The sequence below is a fragment of the Portunus trituberculatus genome, chromosome 10 (genome assembly GCF_017591435.1).
Source record: "Portunus trituberculatus isolate SZX2019 chromosome 10, ASM1759143v1, whole genome shotgun sequence".
NCBI classification, from domain to species: Eukaryota; Metazoa; Arthropoda; class Malacostraca; order Decapoda; family Portunidae; genus Portunus; species Portunus trituberculatus.
This window is the reverse complement of record NC_059264.1, coordinates 1,369,083-1,395,582: the sequence shown is the minus strand read 5'-3', so window position 1 is coordinate 1,395,582 and position 26,500 is coordinate 1,369,083. Positions and strand designations below refer to the sequence as shown.

General features: G+C 36.3%; 1 protein-coding gene across 2 annotated transcripts in view; it reads right to left on the bottom strand.

Annotated features, from left to right (window-relative positions):
• Positions 1 to 2,274: 2,274 nt before the first annotated feature.
• LOC123502138 (mannose-binding protein-like) overlaps positions 2,275 to 26,500 on the bottom strand; it is a 63,219-nt gene continuing 38,993 nt past the window's right edge. Inside the window, exons 4-7 of one of the 2 annotated variants that reach the window (XM_045251356.1) lie at positions 20,789 to 20,895; positions 17,060 to 17,168; positions 8,135 to 8,261; positions 2,275 to 2,558 (exon numbers count right to left, since the gene is read on the bottom strand). In XM_045251356.1, the coding sequence (XP_045107291.1) occupies positions 2,441 to 2,558; positions 8,135 to 8,261; positions 17,060 to 17,168; positions 20,789 to 20,895 (461 nt within the window). In that variant the 3' untranslated portion in view covers positions 2,275 to 2,440. Of the gene's footprint in view, positions 2,559 to 8,134; positions 8,262 to 10,673; positions 10,783 to 17,059; positions 17,169 to 20,788; positions 20,896 to 26,500 lie in introns of both variants that reach the window. The other variant, XM_045251355.1, reaches the window with a different exon arrangement.

Sequence of the window (26,500 nt, the reverse complement as noted above, 5' to 3'; positions counted from 1 at the left end):
ACTAAAATATGGACACACAGGAAGTAATTACTGTATCCTCGCCTCTGCCTGCCTCTAATTAACCCAGTGACGGCTTACCTGTTGTTGTTGTTGTTGTTGTTGTTGTTGCTATTGTTGTTGCTATTGTTGTTAGTTATTATTATTATTATTATTATTATTATTATTATTATTATTGTTGTTGTTGTTGTTGTTGTTACTGAAATTGAGTTACAAGTTGGTGTTTTATCTGTATTTTCTGATAGCTATTGTATTTATTTATTTATTTATTTTCCTTAGTTTATTTATTTATTAGTTTATTTATTTATTTATTTATTTTCCTTAGTTTGTTTTAACGTGGAAGGTTTTGGTAGTACACTCAAATTCCTAAAATCTTAAGGTTTCTTGGTAGCAACAACAACAACAACAACAACAACAACAACAACAACAACAACAACAACAACAGGAACAAGAACAGCACCATCACTTCCACCCACAACAGTAACAAGGACAACAACAACAACAACAACAATATGAGCACAACACCACCACCACCACCACCATCAACATTAACAACAACTACAACAACAACAACAACTATTATTACAAGGGACAAAAACATGAAGAAAAACACTCAAAACAGAAATGAAGATGATAAAGAAAAAAAAAAAAAAAAAAAAAAAAAAATTGGAAAAAAATGAAAAGAAAAACACAAAACAAGGGAAATAAAAACAACAAAACAAAATGAGGTGGACATTCTTATTCAAATTACTCTTGTTTGTTGATTGATTTTTTTTTTCTTGTTTTCATTTGAGTCGAAAAGAAAATGAGAAAGGAAAGAATGAAAGATACAAAAACAATGTATGTATATACAACAGAAAACACGTAACTAAAAAGAAAAATAACAATAATAAATGAAAGAAATAGAGAAAAAAAGATACATTAATGAAATAAAAAGAAAAAAAAGAAAAAAAATCTATATAAATAATTTTCTTAACCCCTTCAGTACCATGACGCGTTTCCATATTCACTCTGCTTACTATTTGGTGATTCTATACAGCTTCAGAAACTCATGTGAGGGATTAAAATAGTGAAGACTGTGACCATTAACCTTCTGACCTCCATAGACCCTTCCTAATGTCAATAAAATGGTCTAATGGTACACAAATCTCAAAATGTGTTCCAGTGGTTTTATACAGCTTCAGAAACTCATGTGGGGGATTAGAATAGTGAAAACTGTGACCATTAATCTTCTGACCTCCATAGACTCTTCCTAATGTCAATAAAATGGTCTAATGGTGAACAAATCTCATAATATGTGTCTCAGTATTAAAGGGGTGATTTTATACAGCTTCAGAAATTAAGTTGGGGATTAAAATAGTGAAGACTGTGGCCATTAATCTTCTGACCTCCATAGACCCTTCCTAATGTCAATAAAATGGTCTAATTGCGCACAAAACTCATGGCAAAAATGCGTTCCAGTAATGAAGGCGTTGAAGTCGGTAACCAAAAAAGAGAGAAAAAAAAAAAAAAGAAAAAAAAAAAGAGTAAGAAATGAAATACAAGATTATTATTATATAGCCAAAAAAAAATAAAAAAATAGAAAAAAATAGAAAAAAAGTAAGAAATAGAATACAAGATCTACAAAATGATGCAACACTGCTACACTATTTTATGACACAAATATTATAAATGTTGCTTTTTTTATGTATAGTTTTCCATTGGTTCATTTTTTAAGTTATTATAAAAAAGGTTGTGTATTTACTTATGTACATAACGAGAGAGAGAGAGAGAGAGAGAGAGAGAGAGAGAGAGAGAGAGAGAGAGAGAGAGAGAGAGAGAGAGAGAGAGAGAGAGAGAGAGAGAGAATGTAGATAAATGTACAAAGAAAGTAAAAAAGAAAAGAAATAAGAAGGAAGAAAGAAAGGAAGGAAGAAAGGAAGAAAAGAAGAAAGGAAGGAAAAAAGTAAAAAAAAAAGCAAGGAGGAAAAGATGAAATAAAGAGATAATTTACAAAAGAAAAGAAAAAAAGCGAAGAAAAGTGAACAGAAGATAAAAAAAGAAAGAAAAATAAAACCAACGAGAGAGAGAGAGAGAGAGAGAGAGAGAGAGAGAGAGAGAGAGAGAGAGAGATAAGTACAATCTAAGATACTTAAAAACAAAACAAGTTACATAATACTAAACATACAAAAATTACATTAAATTACAAAAGATTACATACAAATTACAGTAAAAAAGAAAGAAAAAGAAAATGGGAAAAGAAAATGAAGAAAAAGAAGAAAATTAGAAAATGGGAAGACAAAAATGAAAAGAAAAAAATGATAAAAACTAAAAAAGAAAAGAAAATGAAGAAGAAGAAGAAAACACTAAAAACTACAAAAATAAGAAAGAAGAATCACACACACACACACACACACACACACACACACACAGACACACGTATAAAGGATCAGAACCTATCAAGTTACTGCACTTCACAAATAAAGAAGGTTTCGAATGAGCACGGGCTGTCATTCCACTTCAAACCTTTCCCATCTCGATTCCACAACTCTAGACAATGCTCCATCTCCCCGTTCTCGTACCTGGGGAAAGAGGAGACAATGAGAACGTGAAGAGGAGGCAATAACAGCATAATAATAGAAAAGAACAGAAGGAGAATGTGAAGAGGAGGCAATAACAGCATGATAATAAAAAGAACAGAAGGAGAATGTGAAGAGGAGACAATAACAACACAATGATAAAAATAACACAGAAGGAGAACGTGAAAAGAAGACAATAACAGCATAATAACGAAGAGAACGCAAAGAAGAACGTGTAAAGAAGACAATAACAGAATAATAAAGAAGAAAACGCAAAGGAGAACGTGAAAAGAAGACAAGAACAACATTATAAAAAAACAAAACAACTAGAACACAAGGGAAAGACAATAACATTATATAAAAAATAGAAAAAGAAAAAGACATCAGGAATTTTATACGCAGAGAGACCACCACCACCACCACCACAACCACCACCACCACTGGAATAATCGACTCAAAAAATGGTTGTGATTGTGGTTGTTGGTGTTATGGTGACGGGGTAAACTTCGGGGCTAAGTCACCACACCAACACCACCACCACCACCAACACCGTAAATTACCTACGTGTCTTCAAAAGGGATTTAAGTGAATTTTAGAAGAGAAGGACTGGAAGAGGAGAATGAAGCGGAAGAGGAAAGGAAGGAAGAGGAGAACAAATAGGAGGAAAAGGAAGTAAGGGAGGTGAAGGTAAAGGAGGAGGGAAAAGAGAGAAGATAACAGCATAATAAAAAAACAAAAACAAAAACACAATGAGAAAGCTGGGAGAAGAAATTAACAGCTTAAAAAATGAAAAGAAATGCGTAAGACCATGAAAGGAACACAATAATATGATAAAAACTACAAAAATAACATCAATTCTACATGTGGGAGTTATTTTTGTCCCCAACACATAAACACACACACGTACTAACAAACTAACAAGATAAGCAAACCTACCCATTCAAATTACGCGAGTCCTCCCCACAGCCTACCTCGTTTTCTATTCACCGCAACCCGAGGCCACACGCAAGTCACTTTTTTACCTCACCAAACTCCGCCTAATTAAACTTCAATAGTCTCTCCTGGTGCTTGTGTTGTGAATTCTGGCGAGGGAAAACTTGCGGTAGCTTGTCCTTTTTGTTTGCCGAGCTCAGCGCCACCAGGGAGGCTCAAAGTTCAGTGGCTTGGGAGGTTTAAAGGGGAGACTTAAGTTCTCGAGAAGTGATTTATTCATGGGCGTGTGAGGCTTTTTTTGGGGATTGGTACAGACTCTGGACTTTCATAACTATTTCTTGTCCCTCTTTTTTCGATGGGAGTGTTAATTTTTCAGTACACGAAGGAAAAGGAAAAGAAAATTATCATGATTTGTGGGTGTTTTCAATGAAGGTTTTGTTTCCATTACTAACCCATTGAGTACCATCACGTGTTTACATTTTTCATTTACATCAAAGTAAGAAAAGAAAACCAGGACAACCAAACCATGGGTCAACTGTGCACTTCTCTGAGGGTGTCGGCCCACCTCCAGGTGGTGGGCCAGTGCGGCGGCGTGGACCGCCTCACTCTGTGCCTGCCCCGTAACGGCAAAAAGGGACGCCGGCGCCTTGTGGGCGCCTTCACCTTCCCCACCGCGGGGAGCAGGGCAGGCACGCACAGCTCTGCCCAGAGGATCTCACTGCGTGTTGGCAAGCTGAGCAAGAAGGACGGCGCCACGCCCGTCAGGATGGACTTCCTGGCGGGATCGTGCCTCGTGGCCCGTCTAGAGATCCCGCTGGGGGATCTGCTGGCCGATCTGAAGGCCAGCACTGAAGGGCGCCGCTCATCGTTGTTCCTCAGCCTTGAGGGACACCTGGCTGAGGATGGTGGTGGTGCCCCTGGGAGCCGAGGCCCATCACCTGTGGCAGCCTATCACAGCAGGAGGCCCCTGGAGGAGCCAAGGCCACACCAGCACGAGCAGAAGGAGACACACAAACCAGAGCAGAAAGCCAACCTTCCTCAACAGCCCAGCGGGATAAACTACAGCCTGCCCTCACCACCACATGAAACAAAGCCCAGCCTGTCACCACAGGCTGGCCAATCAAAGCCCAGCCTGTCACCACAGGCTGGCCAATCAAAGCCCAGCCTGCCACCACAGGCTGGCCAATCAAAGCCCAGCCTGTCACCACAGGCTGGCCAGTCAAAGCCCAGCCTCTCACCACAGGCTAGCCAGTCAAAGCCTAGCCTGTCACCACAGGCTGGCCAGTCAAAGCCCAGCCTCTCACCACAGGCTGGCCAGTCAAAGCCCAGCCTCTCACCACAGGCTGGCGAGAACGCTTCCCCTCCAGTACAGCAGGTCATACACCGTGACCTCGGGGAGGGAGAAAAATGGGTACCTCCCCAGGCCCACCTGCGGCAGAAAACAGCCCATCAGGCTGGCGAGACTGTGCCCAGCCTGAGCCCCGAGGTCATACATCGTGACCTCGGGGAGGGAGAAAGGTGGAGACCTCCCCAGGCTCTCCTCCGTCAAAGAAGGGGAGAGCCCAGCGGGAGCTCCTCTGCAGGGGAACGGGATGGCCTTGTCATGCAGCCTCCCATTCCGTCCCCCTCTAAGCAGGGGAAGGAGGCCCCGCCGGGAGAGAAGGGCGTGGGCGGGTCCCGCCTGTGTGGCCCCTGCTTAGTGGATCGCCTGCTTCAGTGTGCGCAGGCCGTGAGCTTAGCTTTATTCACCTACAAAGTGTGCATCGAGTGTTTCTGAGCCTGCGCCACTGCGCACCACTACGGCAAGCCACATAAGTAGGGTGGGGTGGGATAGAATAGGTTAGGATAGGCTAGTTAGGGTAGAATAGGTTAGGATAGGTTGGTTAGGGTAGGATAGGTTAGGTTATGTCACCGCCACACAGGCCACCACTGATGGGGCCTCGTGGCGGTGGTGACAGTCTCTCGAGTAGGTTAGGTTAGGATAAGATAGGCTGGGTTAGGTTAGGTTAGGTTAGATAGGTCAGGTTAGGTTAGCTAGGTCACCACCACACGGGCCACCACTGATGGGGCCTCGTGGCGGTGGCTGGCGACACAGTCTCGTTAGGTTAGGTTAGGATAGGCTGGGTTAGGTTAGGTTAGCTAGGTCAGGTTAGGTTAGGTTAGGTCAGCTAGGTCGCCGCCACACGGGCCACCACTGATGGGGCCTCGTGGCGGTGGCTGGCGACACACTCAGTCTCGTTAGGTTAGGTTAGGTTAGGATAGGATAGGATAGGATAGGCTGGGTTAGGTTAGGTCAGCTAGGTCGCCGCCACATGGGCCACCACTGATGGGGCCTCGTGGCGGTGGCTGGCGACACACTCAGTCTCGTTAGGTTAGGTTAGGTTAGGTTAGGATAGGATAGGATAGGATAGGATAACTAGGTCGCCGCCACACGGGCCACCACTGATGGGGCCTCGTGGCGGTGGCTGGCGACACTCAGTCTCGTTAGGTTAGGTTAGGTTAGGTTACGATAGGATAGGATAGGTTAGGTTAGGTTAGGATAGGATAGGTTAGGATAGGTTAGGTTATAGGATAGGATAGGTTAGGTTAGGATAGGTTAGGTTAGGTTAGGATAGGATAGGTTAGGTTAGGCTAGGATAGGATAGGATAGGATAGGATAGGTTAGGATAGGATAGGATAGGTTAGGTTAGGTTAGTTAGATTAGTTAAGTCGCCACCACAAAGGCCACCACTCATGGGGCTTCGTGGTGGAGGCTTCTGATCACATTAATAGTCTCTAGGGTAGGGTAGGATAGGGTATTGTAGGGTAGGGTAGGGTAGGGTAGGGTAGGGTAGGTTAGGGTAGGGTTAGGTTAGGTTAGGTTAGAAAAAAAAAGACATATTTTCATATTCGTTCTATTTACTATTTTGGTGTATTATAATTCATGTGGGGATCAAAAATAGTGAAGACTGTGGCCATTAATCTTCTGGCCTCCATAGACCCTTCCTAATGTCAATGAAATGGTCCAATCGTACAAAAATCTCAAAATGTGCCCCAGTGATTTTATACAGCTTCAGAAACTCATGTGGGGATTAGAATAGTGGAGACTGTGTCCATTAATCTTCTGACCTCCATAGACCCTTCCTAATGTCAATAAAATGGTCTAATCGTACACAATTCTCAAGGTAAAAATGTGTTCCAGTACTGAAGGGGTTAAAGATGCTTAATACTACATAAACTACCACTCAAATCGCGAAAAATGCCCTTGAAAACCACTAATGACATCCAGTACTATAAAAAAAAATACTGTTCAAAGCTTACCGAGGAAAAGACACTGAAAAAAAAAAAAATTGAGAGCAGTTAATGAGAAGCTAGTGATCAAAACTTATTAAACTCTTATACAGTAAAAATAAATAAATAGAAAACAAAATAAAACAAATAAAATGATAAAAAAATAAAATAAATAAATAAATAAATTGGCCATCTGAATTTCTGAAGCTGTATCAAATCACCAAACAGTAACCACAATGAATTTGGAGACACGACATGGCAAACGAAACTAACAAACTAAAAATAAATAAACAAAACAACAATAAGAACAGCAAGACGGTAAGGTAAGCCCATTCACCTATCAAATCTCCTATTCTCTAATTTTTCCTGACCTATTTTTCCTATTCTTCCACTACCACTAACTCTTCTTTCACCACGGTCCGAGTGTAGGTTGGGCTTCCTCACTCGGGGCAACGGTTTCCCTTTTAGCTCAGACATTCACGTGGTAGAAAGAAAGATGAAAATAAATAAATAAAATAAACTTCTTTCTTCTTTCATCCAACCTATTCTATTCCCCACACTCAAAAACCTCTTCTTTCTTCTTTCATCCAACCTATTCTATCCTTCCCCCAAAAAACCTCTTCTTTCTTTTTTCCCCCCAAAAAAACTCTTCTTTCTTCTTTCATCCAACCTATTCTATTCCTCCCTCAAAAAAACCTCTTCTTTCTTCTTTCATCCAACCTATTCTATCCCCACACCCCAAAAACCTCTTCTTTCTTCTTTCATCCAACCTATTCTATCCTCCCCTCAAAAAAACCTCTTCTTTCTTCTTTCATCCAACCTATTCTATCCTCCCTCAAAAAAACCTCTTCTTTCTTCTTTCATCCAACCTATTCTATTCCCCACACCCCAAAAAAAATAAATAAATAAATGAAAAAAAAACTAGAAATATTACCAATCGATCAACTGCACCATCATAAACACACTCTCTCTTCAAAACACGAGTACTTTCAACTGTGACCCTTGAAAAAAGAATCAAATGTTTCTAAATACAAGGAATACTTTATAAAGACGTTCGTAAAAGAGAGAGAGAAAAAAAGGACAAGAAAATGACAAAAAAAAAAAAAAAAAAAGAAAACTGGAATAACAGAAACCAAGAAAAATGAATAAAAAAAAAACAACAACAAAAGACAAGAATATTTTAGATGTTCGTAAAAAAAAAAAAAAAAAAAATGAAAATGACAAAAAAAGAAAACTCTAATAAAAAAAACTAGAAAAATTGACAAAAAAACAAAATACAAAGATGTTCTCGAAAAAAAAAAAAGAAAAAGAAAAAAAAAGCAAGACCTCTAAGCGTTTCAGAATACCAAACTCACGTGCTGGAAAAAAGGACTTACTGGAAATTATTAGGTTCTCCGGCGTTCCAGTTTGTGTACGTGACTGGCTGGCCGTTAGACATCCAGAAGAAGCTGCCCTCCTCCCCCTGGTCAGTCCCCGAGGTCCAGAAGTGCTCGTGGCCTAACCCTGGAGGAGTGACTTGAGGTTAGTGGTGGATACTGGTGCTGGGGGACGCTGGGGGAGTAACTGGTGGGATATTGAGGGTACTGGGTGGTGATTGGTGATTTTGGTGACTGATTGGGTGATTGATTGGGTGACTGGGTCTCTCTCTCTCTCTCTCTCTCTCTCTCTCTCTCTCTCTCTCTCTCTCTCTCTCTCATTACAATTTCAATACTGGCAAAGTTTAAATAATGCAAAACAACAAAAAAAAAAAAAAAAAATGTATTGAGTTATTTACTAGAAATGTTATAATTTTAATGTTAACTTTGAAACATCTCAGAAATAACAGATACAGATGTTGAGTTTATAGATAAAAAGTACAAAAATAACTGTAGCTTCACAAACTGAGATACACAAACGCACTCACACACATCCATGCCAACAAACGAACAAACACACTCATACAAACAAACGGACATACTTTACCTTACTTGAAATCTGAAATACTCTTCGACTCCTCAAGATTCTAAATAAATGAGGAATGAGTGAATAATTAAGGAAAAATGAGGAATAAATTGAATAGATGAGGAAAAATGAGGAATGAGTGATAAATGAGAAATGAGAAATGAATGAATAAATAAGAAAAATATGAGGAATGAGTGAATAAATAAGAGAAAAAATGAGGAATGAATGAAAAGATTAAAGAAAATGAGGAATGAGTGAATATATAAGAAAAAATATGAGGAATGAGTGAAAAAACAAGAAAAATATGAGGAATGAGTGAATAATTAAGAAAAAATGAGAAATGAATGAATAAATGAAAAAAAAAACTATACACATTTCTCATCTCTCACTAACACGAAAAAAAAAAAAATAAATAAATAAATAAAATCTTCACTTAACTGTCTTTTAAATTTTGGTTCCTTAAATGAGAATGAATAAATAAGAGAGAAAAAAAAACTTATTCCTCATTTCTCAGTGATAACATAAAAACAACATTTCTTCACATTACTGTCTTTAAATAATTTGTTCCTTAATCCTTTTCTACTTTTTTCTTTATTTTATTTCTCTACCTCTCGAATCATCACCCATCTTATTCAACATCACATGAATGAATAAACGAATGAAAACTTGATCTTATTCATAATCTAGATCAATAAAAGTTTAATATTATTCATAGCCTAAATAATTAAATAAATGAGAACTTAATCCTGTTCAGAACTTCTCATACAAATACAAAGAAAATAAATAAATAGACTAAAACAATAAAATTCCCCTTTTTAGAATGAATGTCTTAAAATTTTAGTCCTTTCTATACTTTCCTTTTTTTTTTTCTAATCACAGTTCTTTATCTCTCAAATCCTACTTGGGGGTCCTAAAGAGAATCCTACAGAGAGTCCTGCAGCTTAACGACATCCTTTATAAAATGTTCAATATTAGTTCCTCAACATTCTATACTTCCTTTCCCTTTATATCAGTTATTTATCTCTTGAATCCTACAGAAGAGTCCTACAGAGAGTCCTGCAGCTTACCAACATCCTTTATAAAATGTTCAATATTAGTTCCTTAACATTCTATACTTCCTTTCCCTTTATATCAGTTATTTATTTCTTGAATCCTACAGAAGGGTCCTACAAAGAATCCTAAAATCCTGCAGCTTACCGTAATGCTTTATTTAGTTCTCAATTTCAGTTCCTTAACATTCTGTACTTCCTTTCCCTTTAACCCAGTTTTTTATCTCTCAATTCCTACACAGAGTCCTACGCAGAGTCCTACAGAGAGTCCTAGAAAGTCCTATAGCTTACCGGCATCTTAATTTTTACTTCCTTAACCTTCTCTACCTCCTTTTCCTTTATCCCAGTTCTTTACCTCTGGAATCCTACACGGTCCTATACTGATTCGTATAGAGTCCTACAGATCTGGTCCAGCATCTCAGTTTTTAGTTCCTTAATTTTCTATACTTCCTTTCTTTTATCTTAGTTCATTACCTCTCGAATCCTACAAAGGGTTGATCCTACATAGTCCTAAGGAGTCCTACAGCATACAGGCATCTCAATTTTTAGTTCTTTAACCTTCTATACATTTTTTTATCTCAACATATAACCACTCGAATCCTAGAGTCCTACAGGGAGTCCTACATAGTCCTAAGGAGTCCTAAAAAGTCCTACAGCATACAGGCATCTCAAATTTAGTTCCTTAACCATCTATACTTTTTTTTTATCTCAATATATAACCACTCGAATTCTAGAGTCCTACAGGGAGTCCTACATAGTCCTAAGGAGTCCTAAGAAGTCCTACAGCATACAGGCATCTCAAATTTAGTTCCTTAACCTTCTATACTTCCTTTTCTTTTATCCCAGTTCTTTACCACAAGGGGGTGATCCTACAAAGTCCTAAAGAGTCCTACAGAGTCCTAAAAAGTCCTACAGAGGTGCTTACCGGCGTCCTTTATATAGTTCTCAATCCTCGTGTTCTCTCTCAGACTCTCAATAGAGGCGAGGTGCATCCCGTGAAAGCGACAGTACTGCAACGCCTTGTACCAGTTGGCCTGCAAATTGGCAACCGCGCACCCGTTAGCATTCCCCTCCACCAATCACAGGCCTTCTCTCATCCGCCTCGCCCCGCCAACCTCCCTCCACCAGCCAATCATCGCCTTGCTTTCTTTACTTAGTTGCCAGATTATCTTAGTTTTTATTTATTTTTTGGCATAATTTGTAAAACTGATTTTGTTGATTTGTTTATTTATTTATTAGTTTATCTTCTCTTTCTTTTTATTTATTTCTATTTACTTTATTTTCTTTTTACCAGTGGCGATCATTTGGTGGAGGAAGGCAGTTGGATAAAGGAGGGAAATTGGAAGGAAGGAAGGAAGGAAGGAAGGAAGGAAGGAAGGGAGGGAGGGAGGGAGGTAGAGGAAAGAAGGAATGAATGAATGAAGGAAGAGAGGGAGGGAGGGAAAGATGGAGGCAGGCAAAGGAAAGAATGAATGAATGAATGAAGGAAGTAATGAAGGAAGAAAGCAAGGAAGGAAGGAGGGAAGGAAGGTAGGAGGAAAGAGAGAGAGAGAGAGAGAGAGAGAGAGAGAGAGAGAGAGAGAGAGAGAGAGAGAGAGAGAGAGAGAGAGAGGATAATGCACTAAATCACATGGACAGTTTGAGATAGAAAGAAAAAAAAAAAAAAGAAAAGTGAAAAAAAAGATTGAATGAAGTGAAATATTTTAAGTGAGTGAGTGAGTGAGTGAGTGAGTGAGTGAGTTTATATTTATTTACTTGTTTATATTCATTCATTTATTGGTAACTAATTTATTTGTTTAGTTTAATGTTATTTTTATTTTTTCCTCTATTAATGTTTGTCTGTTTCATGCACGTGTGTGTGTGTGTGTGTGTGTGTGTGTGTGTGTGTGTGTGTGTGTGTGTGTGTGTGTGTTTCAGTCAAGCCCTTTGTCTCTCTTCTAAAATGACAAGGGGCAAATGTTGAGGTGTCTAAAGAGTCAGAAAGGTCAAGGTCATGTTAGGTCAGGCTGGGTCATGCAGGGTTAGGTCAGGTCAGGCAGAGCAGACTAACAGTGACCTTCTATCTATCACTAACACGTTCCAAATTGTGAGACTTGGCAACGCTGGCTTTGTTGACGTGAGAGCTGGCAACGCTGTGATTGTAGCGTTCAAGATCACGTGTAAAAACATGAAATTCAGTTAAAATTCTTTCTTTTTTTTTAATATATATTCTGTAAATCCTATTAATATTTCAGCAAGGCATTTAAACTATTCTAAACTACAACTACTAAATAACTATTACTTTTTCTAACGTATTGAAATAGATCGAACACTTTTCACAATGCATTTTACTATTTTGTCACTATTTCATCTATTTACACGATTTAAACCACTAACAACATAACACCATGCAATTTAACTATAATGCCAACACTGAAAGAAGAAAATATTAAGAAAAAAATATCACATTAGTCTCAAATTACTGAAAAAGAAGCCTAAAATTTATTCACGCCACAAGCTCTCAATGTCAACAAACACAGCGTCGCCAAACCTCACACGTCCGCCGCGCCGCACTGTCCTGTCTGGCAACACTGCATGACAGCGTTAGAGTCACAGTTAAAAAGGCGACATGCAGCGATGATTATTATTATTATTGATTTATTTTATATATGTATAAGAGAGGGAAACTGGCTAAGGGCAACACACAGTTAAAAAAAAAAAAAAAGAGCCCACTTAGTTACCAGTTCCCGTGCAGGTCTGAGATAGCTGGGTTAAAAAAAAAGGGATAAATGTGTTGAAATTTCCGTCTCTCTCTCTCTCTCTCTCTCTCTCTCTCTCTCTGTCTGTCTCATTCTCTGCACAATACATCAACAAAAGACAATAAATATAAAAACCAAGCTTCTCTTGGCTTTACGCTCACTGAATATTTTCTCTTTACAAACAAGAAAGAAAAACAAAAAAACTGAAAACACTGCACATATTTTCTTAATTTCACGCACACATGAATGATCTACTTCTTTTCTTTTATCTATTTTTTTCTAGAGGTTATATTGAAGGAGACGTCGCGCGCCTATCCCGCTGTACTAAAAAAGTGAAGCCAGTGGGCGGAGTTTATGAGGCGGTGGGCGGAGCTTACGATCGCAACTTATACCCAAAACATTAAGAATTGCCCTCTCTCGTGTTAAATCATGGGAAATTGCCGCTTTCTTTTTCATTACTGGAGGAAAACTAAGAAAGAACTGATGGTTTAACTTATGTAAACCACATTATAGTTTCCAAGATTTGTCATGTAAACCTGATATTAACGGTGCTAGTACAAAATAATTGTAATATTGAAAGAAATACAGCAGGATGTTTCCAGGAGAAATTACGGCAAAAAGATTACTTTATCTCGTTTAATGCGTGACACGGAACAAACAGTGAAGTAAAATTTCAGTGATTGATGCTTTTCAACGCACAATAACATTAAATCACACATCATTCTAAATAAAAGCTATAAAGAGAGAGAGAGAGAGAGAGAGAGAGAGAGAGAGAGAGAGAGAGAGAGAGAGAGAGAGAGAGAGATAGTATTTTTACCTTCAGGCCAAGTTTCACCTGATATTCAGTTTACTTATTCTTCATTTAAATGCACATGTATATGTACATGTCTACATCTATACATGCACATGTATATGCACATGTGTACATGACCTTGTTCAGTCATACGTTTGCCCCAAAGACAGCTTTCCACCTCTCACCAAGTCCACCACAGCTGGAAAACACTGTATCATCTCATTTGTATGTATGATTTACCGTCTAAATCTTGGTGGCACAGTATGTCACGAGTATTGCGAGCCTATTAAGGTCACACATATGGTGGGCAGCCTCCAAACATGGACATAAGACGGAAAATAAGGAGCGTAACTCGGGCGTTCCCATGTATTTTCAATGGGCGGTCGGCAATGTTTTGGGTGTAAGGGGGGAGGCGGTGGTAGGGGCAGCAGCGAACCAATAGCGCTGGCTTTACTTTTGTAGCATCACGCCGCCTCCTTGTAATCTAACCTCCTTGATTTTTCAGAGCCGAGTGTGGTATTTGAAAGTAAAATAGATACAATAATGTTAAAAGTCAAAGTAAAAAAAACAATCTCTGTTCTCTCCTCGCTTAAAATATTCACGATGGACAAAATATTCCAATCTTTAACACCAAAGTAGGAGAGATTTTTTGAATGGTAAGATATTTTTCATTCTAACCGTAATCAGATACTGTCACGATTATTTCAGAGCTGTACTGAGGAGGAGGTGCTGACAAAATGGGAAAAATATACAACAACTAGACGATTTGAAATTAAGCATATCATATTCATCTTTCTTGCTATTTATCTCATTCTCTTTTGTTTGTGTTGTTTCCTTCCTTATCTTCGCTTATCGGTTAGTTTCTCTCCCATTTCTTTTCTCTCTTTACTATTTATCTCATTCTCTTCTTGTTTCCTTCCTTCTCTTTTTTTTATCGATTATTTTCTCTCCATTTCTTTTCCTTCTTCAATATTTCTCTCATTCTCTTTCTTTTTTTTTCCTTCCTTATCTTCGCTTATCGATTAGGTTTTCCTCCATTTCTACTTTCTTGCTTCCTAATTCTATCTTACACCCAGTATCTGTCTATGTATCTTTCTTGTTTTGGCTTTTATTATTATCATCATCAATCTTATCATTTTGTGCAGAGGTGAAGACGGAGAAAAAGTGAAAAAAATAAATAGATACACAAATATAGAACTTAATTAAAAAAAAGTGTCATTGAATTATTATTATTACTATTATCATTTCAGGTGAAGGCGGAGAGAAAATGAGAAAAAAATAAATAGATGAACAGGTATATAGAACTTAATTAAAAAAAAGTCATTAATCTCTCAAAGAATATGATAAAAAGAGTGTAAGAAATTAACTTTAATAATTTATCATAGAAGTGACTAAAACAGCAAGGTGGCGAGAAACTGTTCAGGAAATAATGAAAAGAAAGAGAGAAAGAGAGAGAGAGAAAAAAAAGGAGAAAAATTGTCGTGGTGGGGGAAAAATATTGGTAGGTAAGATTGATAGGAAAAGTTTACCTAGTGGATTTGTGAAAAGAAAACTAGATCAAGTGAAAATATTGGAAAAGAAAAGAAAAAAAATGTATTAGTTTTAGAGGGATTAAAAGATGAGAGAGAGAGAGAGAGAGAGAGAGAGAGAGAGAGAGAGAGAGAGAGAGAGAGAGAGAGAGAGAGAGAGAGAGAGAGAGAGAGAGAGAGAGAGAGAGAGAGAGAGAGAGAGAGAGAGAGAGAGAGAGAGAGAGAGAGAGAGAGAAGAAGAAGAAGAAGAAGAAGAAGAAGAAGAAGAAGAAGAAGAAGAAGAAGAAGAAGAAGAAGAAGAAGAAGAAGAAGAAGAAGAAGAAGAAGAAGAAGAAAAAGAAGGAAAGAAAAGAAAGAAAGAAAAAGAAGAAAACAGAAGAAAAAGAAAAGAACAAAAAGAAGAAGAAAAAGAAGAAGAAGAAGAAGAAAGGAAAAAATACAAATAAAAACATGCAAAGGAATACATGCAAACACACACACACACACACACACACACACACACACACACACACACACACACACACACACTGGAGAGAGTTTGTTAGTATGTATGTATGTACGTATGCATATATACAGGTAAGCAGGTAGCCAGGTATACAAACACATGCCAATTAACTAGTTAACCCTTTGGCCACTAAATCACCCACAAAGAAAACGACGAGAGAGAAAACGAACGATAATATGAGAACACAAACTAAAAAAAAAAAAAAAAAATAAACCCGAAATATAAATGAAATAAAATCAACAAAAACAACGAAATAGTAAAAAATGAATGAACGAATGAATGAAGAGATGGAAAAATGAAAACAAAAGAAATAAATAGATGAATAAGCAGTACTACCTCAACCAATAAGTGAATGAATAAATGAATGAAGGAACAGATGAATAAATGAATAAACAAACTCATTCGCCACACATTCTTCCTTTTCTTCTTTATTTCTTCTTTCTTCTTCCTTTACTTCTTTTCCTCTTCTTCAGGGAGGGGGGAACACCTGGGAGGAGGAAGAGGAGGAGGAGGAGGAGGAGGAAAGATAATCCTAAAAAGAACAGTAAAGAAGAGGATCTGGGCCGTAATAAAGAGGCTCAGAAGGAGATTCAAACCTATATACGTGAAAGAAGAAAAAAAAAAGAGGATTAGAAAACCCTTATGACCGGAGAAGAGAAAAGAAAGAGGATCAGAAGGAGTACAAGGAGGATTAGAAGCAAAATTCGAACCTACAAAAGAAGGAGAAGCAAAATAAAGAGGATCGAGAGTGAGAATTCTAACGTCCATGCCTTGGAGGAGAAAAAGAAAGAGAATCAAGAGGAAAATAAAGAGAATTGAGGTAAAAGAAGGAATAATCTAAAGGATCAAGAGAGGAAATTCAGATAGAGACGAAAAGGAGGATTAAAAAGAGAATCATGGGTGGAAAACAAAGAGGATTAAGAAGAATCGGGAACATTTTAAAGGATCGAGAGAGAGAAAGATCTGAATTAGAAAGAAAATGAATGAAAAAGGAGGATAAGAAAAGGAATCAGGTGAAAAGAAAAAGGAATGGAAAAAAAAGGGAATAATTTAAAGGATCGAGAGAAAATACAGATAAAGAGGAAGAGGAGAATGAGAAAGAGAATCGAGGCTAAAATGAATAAGAATTGGGAGGAAGAGGAATGAATAATTTAGAGAATGGAAAGGACCAAAACAAACCTCTATGCCACGAAAATAAAATAAAATAAAAGGACGATCTGAGTGAAAATAAAAGACATCAGAAAGAGAATTCGAATCTACTAAAAGGAGAAAATTAAACGAATAGGGAATCAGAAGTGGAATCGAAACATCTACAGCAAGAAAAAGAAAACAACAGACGATTAAGGTGAAAAACAAGAGGATTAAAAAGGAGATCCAAACCTCTAAACTAAGAAAAAGAAAGAAAAAAGACCATTAAGGCGAAAAACAAGAGGATTAGAAGGGGAATTTAAACCTCTAAACAAAGAAAAAGAGAAACAACAAATGATTAAGGCGAAAACAAGAGGATTAAAAAGGAGATCCAAACCTCTAAACCAAGAAAATAAAATAAAAAGACCATTAAAGTGAAAAACAAGAGGATTAGACGTGGGATCCAAACCACTACACAAAGAAAAAAGAAAAGAAAAAAAAAACAACTAAGGTAAAAGCAAGAGGATTAGAAGGAGAATTCAAACCTCTAAACAAAGAAAAAGAAGGAGAAATGACGATTAATGCGAAAAACAAGAGGATTAGAAAGGGGATCCAAACCTCTATCTTGTATATGTTGTTCCAGGAATCGGTTTTCTCTCTCGGTCTCCACGCCAGCTAAATGCATACCGTGGAACCGACAGTACTGCGAGGCTCTGTACCAGTTTGCCTGCAAGGGTGTGAGGTCGTGAGGGTGTGAAGATGAGGTGAGGTGTGTGTGTGTGTGTGTGTGTGTGTGTGTGTGTGTGTGTGTGTGTGTGTGTGTGTGTGTGTGTAGGGAAGAAGGGAGATAAAATAAGACAGAAAAAATAATAAATGATAGAGAAAAAGGAAAAAAAAGAGGAAAATAAGGAAGGGAAATGTGAATGTGAGAGAGAGAGAGAGAGAGAGAGAGAGAGAGAGAGAGAGAGAGAGAGAGAGAGGAAGCGGAAGAAGTGTCATTAATCAATTTTACAGATAATAGCTTTAACCTCTCTCTCTCTCTCTCTCTCTCAACGCATCAGTGGAGATAAAAACTTATTAATTTAATGGGAAAAACTTTAACTTCTCGTTTTCTTTTGGGCTTCAAGTTTGTAAATAGCTGAAACACACACACACACACACACACACACACACACACACACACACACACACACACACACACACACACACACATTTCTAACAAGTATCAAAATTAGTTATAGATTGTTGTTGTTGTTGTTGTTGTTGTGGTGGTGGTGGTGGTGTTACTATTGTTATTGTTATTACTACTGTCATTGTTTACGTAGTGGTAGTGGTAGTAGTAGTAGTAGTAGTAGTAGTAGTAGTAGTAGTAGATATTGGTCTGGCAATGGTGGTGGTGGTGGTGGTGGTCGTAATACTATTAAAAGAAAGCAAAACAAAAATAACAATAACAATAACAATAACACACACACACACACACACACACACACACACACACACACACACACACACAGGAAAATACAAAAAAAAAAAAAAAAAAAAAAAAAAAAAAAAAAAGAAAAGAAATGGAAATGGAAAAAGAAAGATAAAAAGGAAGAAAGAAGAAATAACGAAGGAGGAAAAGGAAAATTATAAAAAAAACAGAAAGGAAAAGAGGAAAAGAAAAAACAACGTTGGTGAAATGAGAGAGGAGGAGGAGGAGGAGGAGGAGGAGGAGGAGGAGGAGGAGGAGGAGAAGAAGAAGAAGAAGAAGAAGAAGAAGAAGAAAAGAAGAAGAAGAAGAAGAAGAAGAAGAAGGAGAAGGAGAAGGAGAAGAAGAGAAGGAGAAGGAGGAGGAGAAAAAAAATATAAAAGAAGAAAAAGAATAAATGTAGAAGCAAATGATGGAGATGAATAAAAACAAAATAAATAATAATAATAATAATAATAATAATAATAATAATAATAATAATAAGAGAATGCAAATTAATACACGTGAAAATTCTGAAAAAATGAAAAAAAGGCCTTAATTTTTTTTTGCTTTTCATCTTCACGAGAATAAAAAAATGAAAAATGAAAGAAAAAAAACGAAAACAAGAACATAAACTATTTGTCAGACATTACTTAAACTCTCTCTCTCTCTCTCTCTCTCTCTCTCTCTCTCTCTCTTAGTGACACAACAATCCAAAATAAAATGCAAAGATATTTAATTTAGTTTTGACAAAATTAAAACTGTTCACATTTATCTTTCTTTTACTGTTTTGTTTGTATTTTGTCTCTCTGCTTTATCTGTCTCCTTATCTTTCCTCCTTCTTTCAGTTAATCAGTCAGGAAGTCAAGTCAGAAATGAAAGATCGTCAAATAAATGAATAAAAATGAAAAATGAAAGGATAAAATCAGTCTTTTTTTTTCTTTTCCTTCTTTTCTATTTTTTTTTTTTTTTTTTTTGTGAATGATACAAAAGAAGAAGAAATTTTTAGTGTAGTTTGTCATAAAGTCGCTTCCGTTTTCTGTGTCAAGACGTGAATTGTCAAATGAAAAATATAAATAAATAAATATTCATAGTTTTTCTTTCCAAATAATCCTTGACAAAAGAAAAGAAAAGAAAATAAGAGAAAAAAATCATATAATCTTTTTCTCTCAATTGTGAATGATACAAGAAGGAAAAAAAATATATAGCATAGTTTGTCATAATATCACTAACATTTTCTATAAGGAGTGTGAAATAAAAAAAAAAATATATATTAAATGAAGAATTATGCTTTTCCTTTGCAAATAATACCATTTCTATGTATTATGTAAAAAAAAAAAAAAAAGTGAATAAACAAATAAATAAACAAATAAATAAAAAAAAATAGGTAGATTGAATTAATAAAGTTACATCTGAAACAAACGCGATAAAAATAAAAAAATATCTAAAAAAAAAAAAAAAAATTAACAAAAAAAAAAAAAGGAAATGAAATGAAAAAAAAAGAACCTTAAAATTTTAACTCCAAATTTTCCTCAGTTCTAAAGTCTTTTTCCTTATTGTTGTTGTTGTTGTTGTTGTTGTTGTTGTTTTAGTTTCTCTGTGGAGTCAAAACACGGTCAAGAGAAAGAGAGAGAGAGAGAGAGAGAGAGAGAGAGAGAGAGAGAGAGAGAGAGAGAGAGAGAGAGAGAGAGAGAGAGAGAGAGAGAGAGAGAGATGTGAAGATTTTTTGGATAAGATAAACAGAAAGAAAGAAGGAAACATGATAAGAGAGAAAAAATAATAATAATGCAAATGTGTAAATGGGAAGGAGAGATGAGAAGAAGAGAGGAAGAGGAAAGAGACAGAATGAGAGAAAGAGAAAAGAAACAAAGTAGGGATTTAGAATAAGATAAATATAGAATGAAGGAAACATAAGAGAAAATAAGATAGAAGAGAGAGAGAGAGAGAGAGAGAGAGAGAGAGAGAGAGAGAGAAAGAAAAGAGAGAGAAGAAAAGAGAATAAACAAAGAAATGATGAAACAAAAGAGAATAATACACACATGATAAATAAAACAGAGAAATAAATAAATGAATAAAATGCTGAAATGTTTAAAAAAAAAAACACATTTGGAAATATTAAATGATTGGACAAAACTGCATCAACAAACAAACAAACACATAAAAAAAAAAAACTGAACTGAAAAAAAAGAATAGGGAAAATTTTAAATAGAGAAAAAAAAATGAAATAGTTGAATTGAGAACTATCCTTAAAAAAAAAAAACAAAGAAAAAAAAGGAGGAAAATGAAATAATTGAATTGAGAACTATCCCTTAAAAAAAAAAACAAAGAAAAAAAGAGGAAAATGGAAGGAAACACGTATCAATGAAGTGACAAAAAAAAACAAAACAAAAAATGAAAGTCGTAATAAAAAGAAGAAAATGATAATAATAATAATAATAATAATAAAACAAAAAGCAGATCAATAAAACTAACAACAATTTAAATGAAAAAAATATAGTAAAAACAAACAAACAAGAAAACACAAACAACATAGAAAACAAATGAACAACAACTACTACACCTAAAACATCAACAACACCACACACACACCACCACCACCACCACCACCACCTTTTTCCTCCATATCTCCATTCTTGTCTTTCCTCCAATTTTTTCCCTCCTCTCAACTTATTCCTCCATCTTACACCCAAAACATCAACACCACAACACCACAACACCACCACCACCACCACCTTCTTCTTTCCTCCATATCTCCATTCTTGTCTTTCCTCCAATTTTTCCCTCCACTCAACTTGTTCCTCCATCTTACACCCAAAACTCCAAGAACCACCACCACCACCACCACCACCACCACCACTACCTTCTCTCTACAAACCAGGCGGGGATCAGCACATTACCTTGAAGAAGATGCCAAGGTAATATCTCTTGTTGCCGAGTCTCATGAGAGGCATTGACCACCGCTCCTTGAATTCCTCGTTGGTGCCGCAGCTCGCCCCTGTGCAGGCTGTCACGGGGAGAAACACCATTAGAAACACTTGCAAACGTTTATCTATAGAAGAACAACATTTAAAAGCATTTTGATACGTTTATTCAGTGAGGAAATACGTTTAGAAGCATTTTGAAACGTTTATTCATAGAGGAAATATATTTTGAGGCATTTATTCATAGAGGAACAACATTTAAAAGCATTTTGATACGTTTATTCACTGAGGAAAAACGTTTAGAATAATTTTGAAACGTTTATTCATGGAGGAAGGACATTTTGAAGCATTCTGAAACGTTCATTAATAGAGGAAAGACGTTTTGAAGCATTTTGAAACGTTTGTTCATTGAGGAAAAACGTTCTGAAGCATTTTAAAACATTCATTCATTGAGGAAAAACGTTCTGAAGCATTTTGAAACGTTTATTCATTCAGATAGGACGTTTTGAAGCAATTTGAAACGTTTTTTTTATATTTTTATTAAGAAAGAACATTTTGAAACATTTTGAAACTACATACGTATAGCCAATTTTCTTTTTCATTTATTTATTTATTTTTTTTTTTTACTTTTCATAGAAGAACATTTCGAAACATTCAGAAACATTAATTTACAAGGGGAAAAAATGTGATAAATATGGGAGCTATGAAAGATGATAGAGACAAAAAGATGAATATTTGAATGCCAATTGGGAAAGAAGGAAAAAAGAAAAGAGAGAGAAAAGAAAAAACAAGAGAAAAAAGAGAGACATAGAGGAAAGAAAATGGAGATAAAAATAGAAGCAATGAAAGATAATAAAGATAAAAAGATAAATATTCGAATGCCATGAAAGAGAGAGAGAGAAAAAAAATAAATAAAAGAGAAAAAGAGACACAGGGAAGAAAAATAAACACGAAACCTATGAAAGATGATAAAAGAAAAGAAGAAAAGAAAAGTAAACAGTGTAGAAGAGAGAAATAGAGAAAATTAGAATGATGTGCATGAAAACAATAAAAAAGATGATGAATTAGGAATATTACAAGAAGGGCGGGAGGGGGGGGGGAAGAGAGAGAGAGAGAGAGAAATGGGATGAATAAATCTGAATGCCATATGAGAGAAGGGGAAAAATATGAAGAAATACAGTTTATAGGGAGATGGAAAAAGATGGAATGAATATGAGAGAGTAAGATTAATAGGAGCGAGTGTGAGGAGAGGTGAGGAGGAGTGAATAGAACATGGAATTTGGAGAGGTATGGAAGAAAATGGGTAAGGAATTGAAAAAGAAAATGGGTAAGGAATTAAAAAAGAAAATGGGTAAGGAATGCAAAATGAAAAAAAAAACTTATAAATTTGCTAAAAAAAATTGAAAAAAAAGGGAAAAAGTGATAAATGTGAGAATAATGATGAAAAAAAGAAGAAATAGAAGTGGGAAGAGAGAGAGAAAAAAAATGAGATAAATAAACTTGAGAGAGGAATGGAAATATTGCGAATGACAAGTTGTGTTATGAAAAGAATCTCAATAATTTACGAGAACAACAAACAAACAAACACACGAACAAAAAAAAAAAACAGAAATGAGAGAAGAATAAAAGCAATACGTGTTCTAGAGAGAGAGAGAGAGAGAGAGAGAGAGAGAGAGAGAGAGAGAGAGAGAGAGAGAGAGAGAAAGAGAATGAAACAAGATTTAGAAGACTTCACAATTTCAGCTTAGTTCTCTCTCTCTCTCTCTCTCTCTCTCTCTCTCTCTCTCTCTCTCAATCTTCTTATTTCTATACCAATCTCTTTTTTTTTTCTTTTTTCCCTCTTCCTTCATTTCATCCACACTTAATTTCCTCCTTGCTCCTCCTCCTCCTCCTCCTCCTCCTCCTCCTCCTCCTCCTCCTCCTCCTCCTCCTCCTCCTCATACAGAAAACCCCTTTAAAAATAATATCACGTTTTCACTAAAATGACAAAAAAATATAAATTAAATAAAATGAAATAAATAAACAAGAAATAAGGAATGAAATAGATAAATGAATAAATAAAATAAATAAATAAATAAATGAATAAAGAAACTAATAAACAACGTAAACAAAACTAAAACTAAAGAAAACGTCAAAAATAAAAGAAAGAAATAATAAATAAAGAAAGAAAAGAAAATGAAAAAAAAAAAAAAGAAAATTACAAAAAATAATAAAAAAGTAAAAATACCAAAATTACAAAAATAATAAAAATACCAAAAATTACAAAAATTACAAAATAATAAAATTACCAAAAATACAAAAAAATTACAAAAAATAATAAAAAATACCAAAAAAATTACAAAAAAATTACAAAAATAATAAATATTACCAAAAATACAAAAATTACAAAAATAATAAAAAATACCAAAAAAATTAAAAAAATTACAAAAAAACCCAAAAAAATTACAAAAAAATATTACAAAAAATAATAAAAAACAAATTACAAGAAATAATAAAAACCCCAAAATTACAAAAAATACAAAACAATAAAAAATTCCAAAATTACAAAAAAAATAATAAAAAACAAAAAATTACAAAAATAACAAAAAAACCCAAAAATTACAAATAATAATAAAAAAAGTCAAAAAATAATAAAAAAAAAATTTAAAAAAAAAAAAAAAAAAAGAAAATAAAAAGAAAGGATGAAACTGAACGAAAAGAAAAATAAAACTAAATAAATGAAAAAAAGAACGAAACACAGAAATGAATAACAAACAAAGTCACTATAATGAAAAAAAAAAACGTAAACAAACCCAAAACAAACAAAAACAACAACAAAAACAACAACAACAACTTGAGCTAACCACAACAACACAACTCAAAGAAACAAAATTTAAGTAAGAAAAGAAAAAAAAACTGAAAAATTGAAGGAAAAACAAACTAAACGAAAAGAAAAAAAAATTGAAAAAAAAACGAAAACAGAATAAATTAAAACAAAGAAAAAAAACAAATACACAAAAAAAAACATTAATTAAAAACATTTACAAACCAAAACAAAAAAACAACAATAAAAAACAACAATATCATCTTAAAACCCTCAAAACACACAGATAACTTTAAAAACACACTAAGGAAAACAAACACACAAAAACACAAATTGAAAAACGTAAACCAACGGAAAACAATTAAAACAACAATCAAAACAACAATATCAACTTAAAAACCACTCAAAAAACACAAATACCTTTAAAAACACACAAAAAGAAAAACAAACACAAAAACACAAATAATAAACAAACTCAACTATCAACTTTAAAACCCCTCAAACACACAAATACCTTTAAAAACACACTAAGGAAAACAAACACACACACAAAAACACTAATTAACAACATATACAAACAAAAACAACAAAAACAATAATATCAACTTCAAAACCCCTCAAAACACACAAATAGCTTTAAAAACACACTAAGGAAAACAAACACACACAAAAAAAACACTAATTAACAACATTTACAAACCAAAACAAACCAAAACAACAACAAAAACAATAATATCAACTTTAAAACCCCTCAAAACACACAAATACCTTTAAAACACCCTAAATCAACAAACACCCATCTACTTTTACACATTTCCTCATCCTAAACCCATTAAAACAAGCTAGCAGTGACAGGAACCCCCCCCCCCATTTAAAAACAGTGCATTATCGTACACAGCCACACCCCCTGAAGCCACAGCCAGACCATCGTACGGTGAAGCAGAGTGTCGTACAGGGAGTCAGGTTTATGCATTATGGAATTACAATAGCGTTAAAGCCGAGGATTGTGGGTGAAAGCAAAGAGGAGGAGGAGGAGGAGGAGGAGGAGGAGGAGGAGGAGGAGGAGGAGGTGATGGTGGTAGAGGAGGAGAAATACAAAAGAAATGACAATGTGGAAATGAAAACAAGAAGGGGGGAAGAGAAGAGGAGGAGGAGGAGGAGGAGGAGGAGGAGGAGGAGGAGGAGGAGGAGGAGGAGGAGGAGGAAGAGGAAAAATGAAGGAAATAAAAAGGCGGAAATGGAATACAAAAGAAATAACAATAGGAAAATGAGGAAGTGATTTGGCAGGAGGAGGAGGAGGAGGAGGAGGAGGAGGAGGAGGAGGAGGAGGAGGAGGAGGAGGAGGAGGAGGAGGAGGAGGAGGAAGGTTACAAAAGCTAATATTTCATAGTAATGCATTTTTTTTGTCCTTCATCAGTTTGTATCTATATTTGTCTTTGTTCCTCTCTCTCTCTCTCTCTCTCTCTCTCTCTCTCTCTCTCTCTCTCTCTCTCTCTCTCATGACACCTTTGAAACAGGTAAAAGTATTCTCGAAAGAAGATCACCTTGGTATCCTCTCTCTCTCTCTCTCTCTCTCTCTCTCTCTCTCTCTCCATTCTCTATTCTCCTTCACAAAGAAACACACATAAAGAGAGAGAGAGAGAGAGAGAGAGAGAGAGAGAGAGAGAGAGAGAGAGAGAGAGAGAGAGAGAGAGAGAGAGAGAGAGAGAGAGAGAGAGAGAGAGAGAGAGAGAGAGAGTAAACAGATCATTTTTCCAACCAATCACGACCTTACAAAACTTCCTGACATCTGCTGACCTAACCTGACCTCTCTCTCTCTCTCTCTCTCTCTCTCTCTCTCTCTCTCTCTCTCTCTCTCTCTGAATAACCTTTACCCTCCTTGTCTCAATGTGTTTGTCTGCGCGCGCGTGTATGTATGTGTGTGTGTGTGTGTGTGTGTGTGTGTGTGTGTGTGTGTGTGTGTGTGTGTGTGTGTGTGTTCGGTTGAGGTTCATAATCGTACGAAGTCTTGCAAATAAAGGTAGTGGTGGTGGTGGTGGTGGCGGTAGCGGTAGCGGTGATGGTGGTGGTGGTAGTGGTGGTGGTGGTGGTTGAAGTTTCCAGCAATAGATGGCGCCAGTGTGCATAGCGGCGATCTGAGAAGCTATTTCCCTCTCCCTTGAGTTTAAAGGTTGAAGGTGACGAGGAGGAGGAGGAGGAGGAGGAGGAGGAGGAGGAGGAGGAGGAGGAGGAGGAGGAGGAGGAGGAGGAGGAGGAGGAGGTTTACATCATACTCAAATGCAGAATGGAAATGTGTCTTCATGTTTAATTTCATTCGATTTGATATGATTTTTTTTTTTTTTTCCAGAATTCTAAGGAAAATTTTTAATCGTATTCTTTTTCCTTGATTTTTTTTTTTCAAGGGTGGTGGTGGTGGTGGTGGTAGTCATAGTAGTAGTAGTAGTAATAGGAGGAGGAGGAGGAGGAGGAGGAGGAGGAGGAGGAGGAGGAGGAAATGGGTGGTAATGAAGGAGGAATGAGGAAGGTGGGGAAGGAGGAGGAGGAGGAGGGGAAAACTGGGATGCTGGAAGGGCAAGAGGAGGAGGAGGAGGAGGAGGAGGAGGAGGAGGAGGAGATCAAGGGCATCCACATAGTTTCCTCCACAACGGGACTCCTCCACGCCCTTCCTCCTCCTCCTCCTCCTCCTCCTCCTCCTCCTCCTCCTCCTCCTCCTCCTCCTCTTCCTCCACCTCCCACCCACATCTATATCTTCATTATTTATTCCATTTATTCCCACTTTGCTCCTCCTCCTCCTCCTCCTCCTCCTCTTCACATTTATACATTTATCTACTAATTCTTCTACCTCTTCCTCTTCCTGCTTTCGTAACACTTAATTTTTCCCTTCC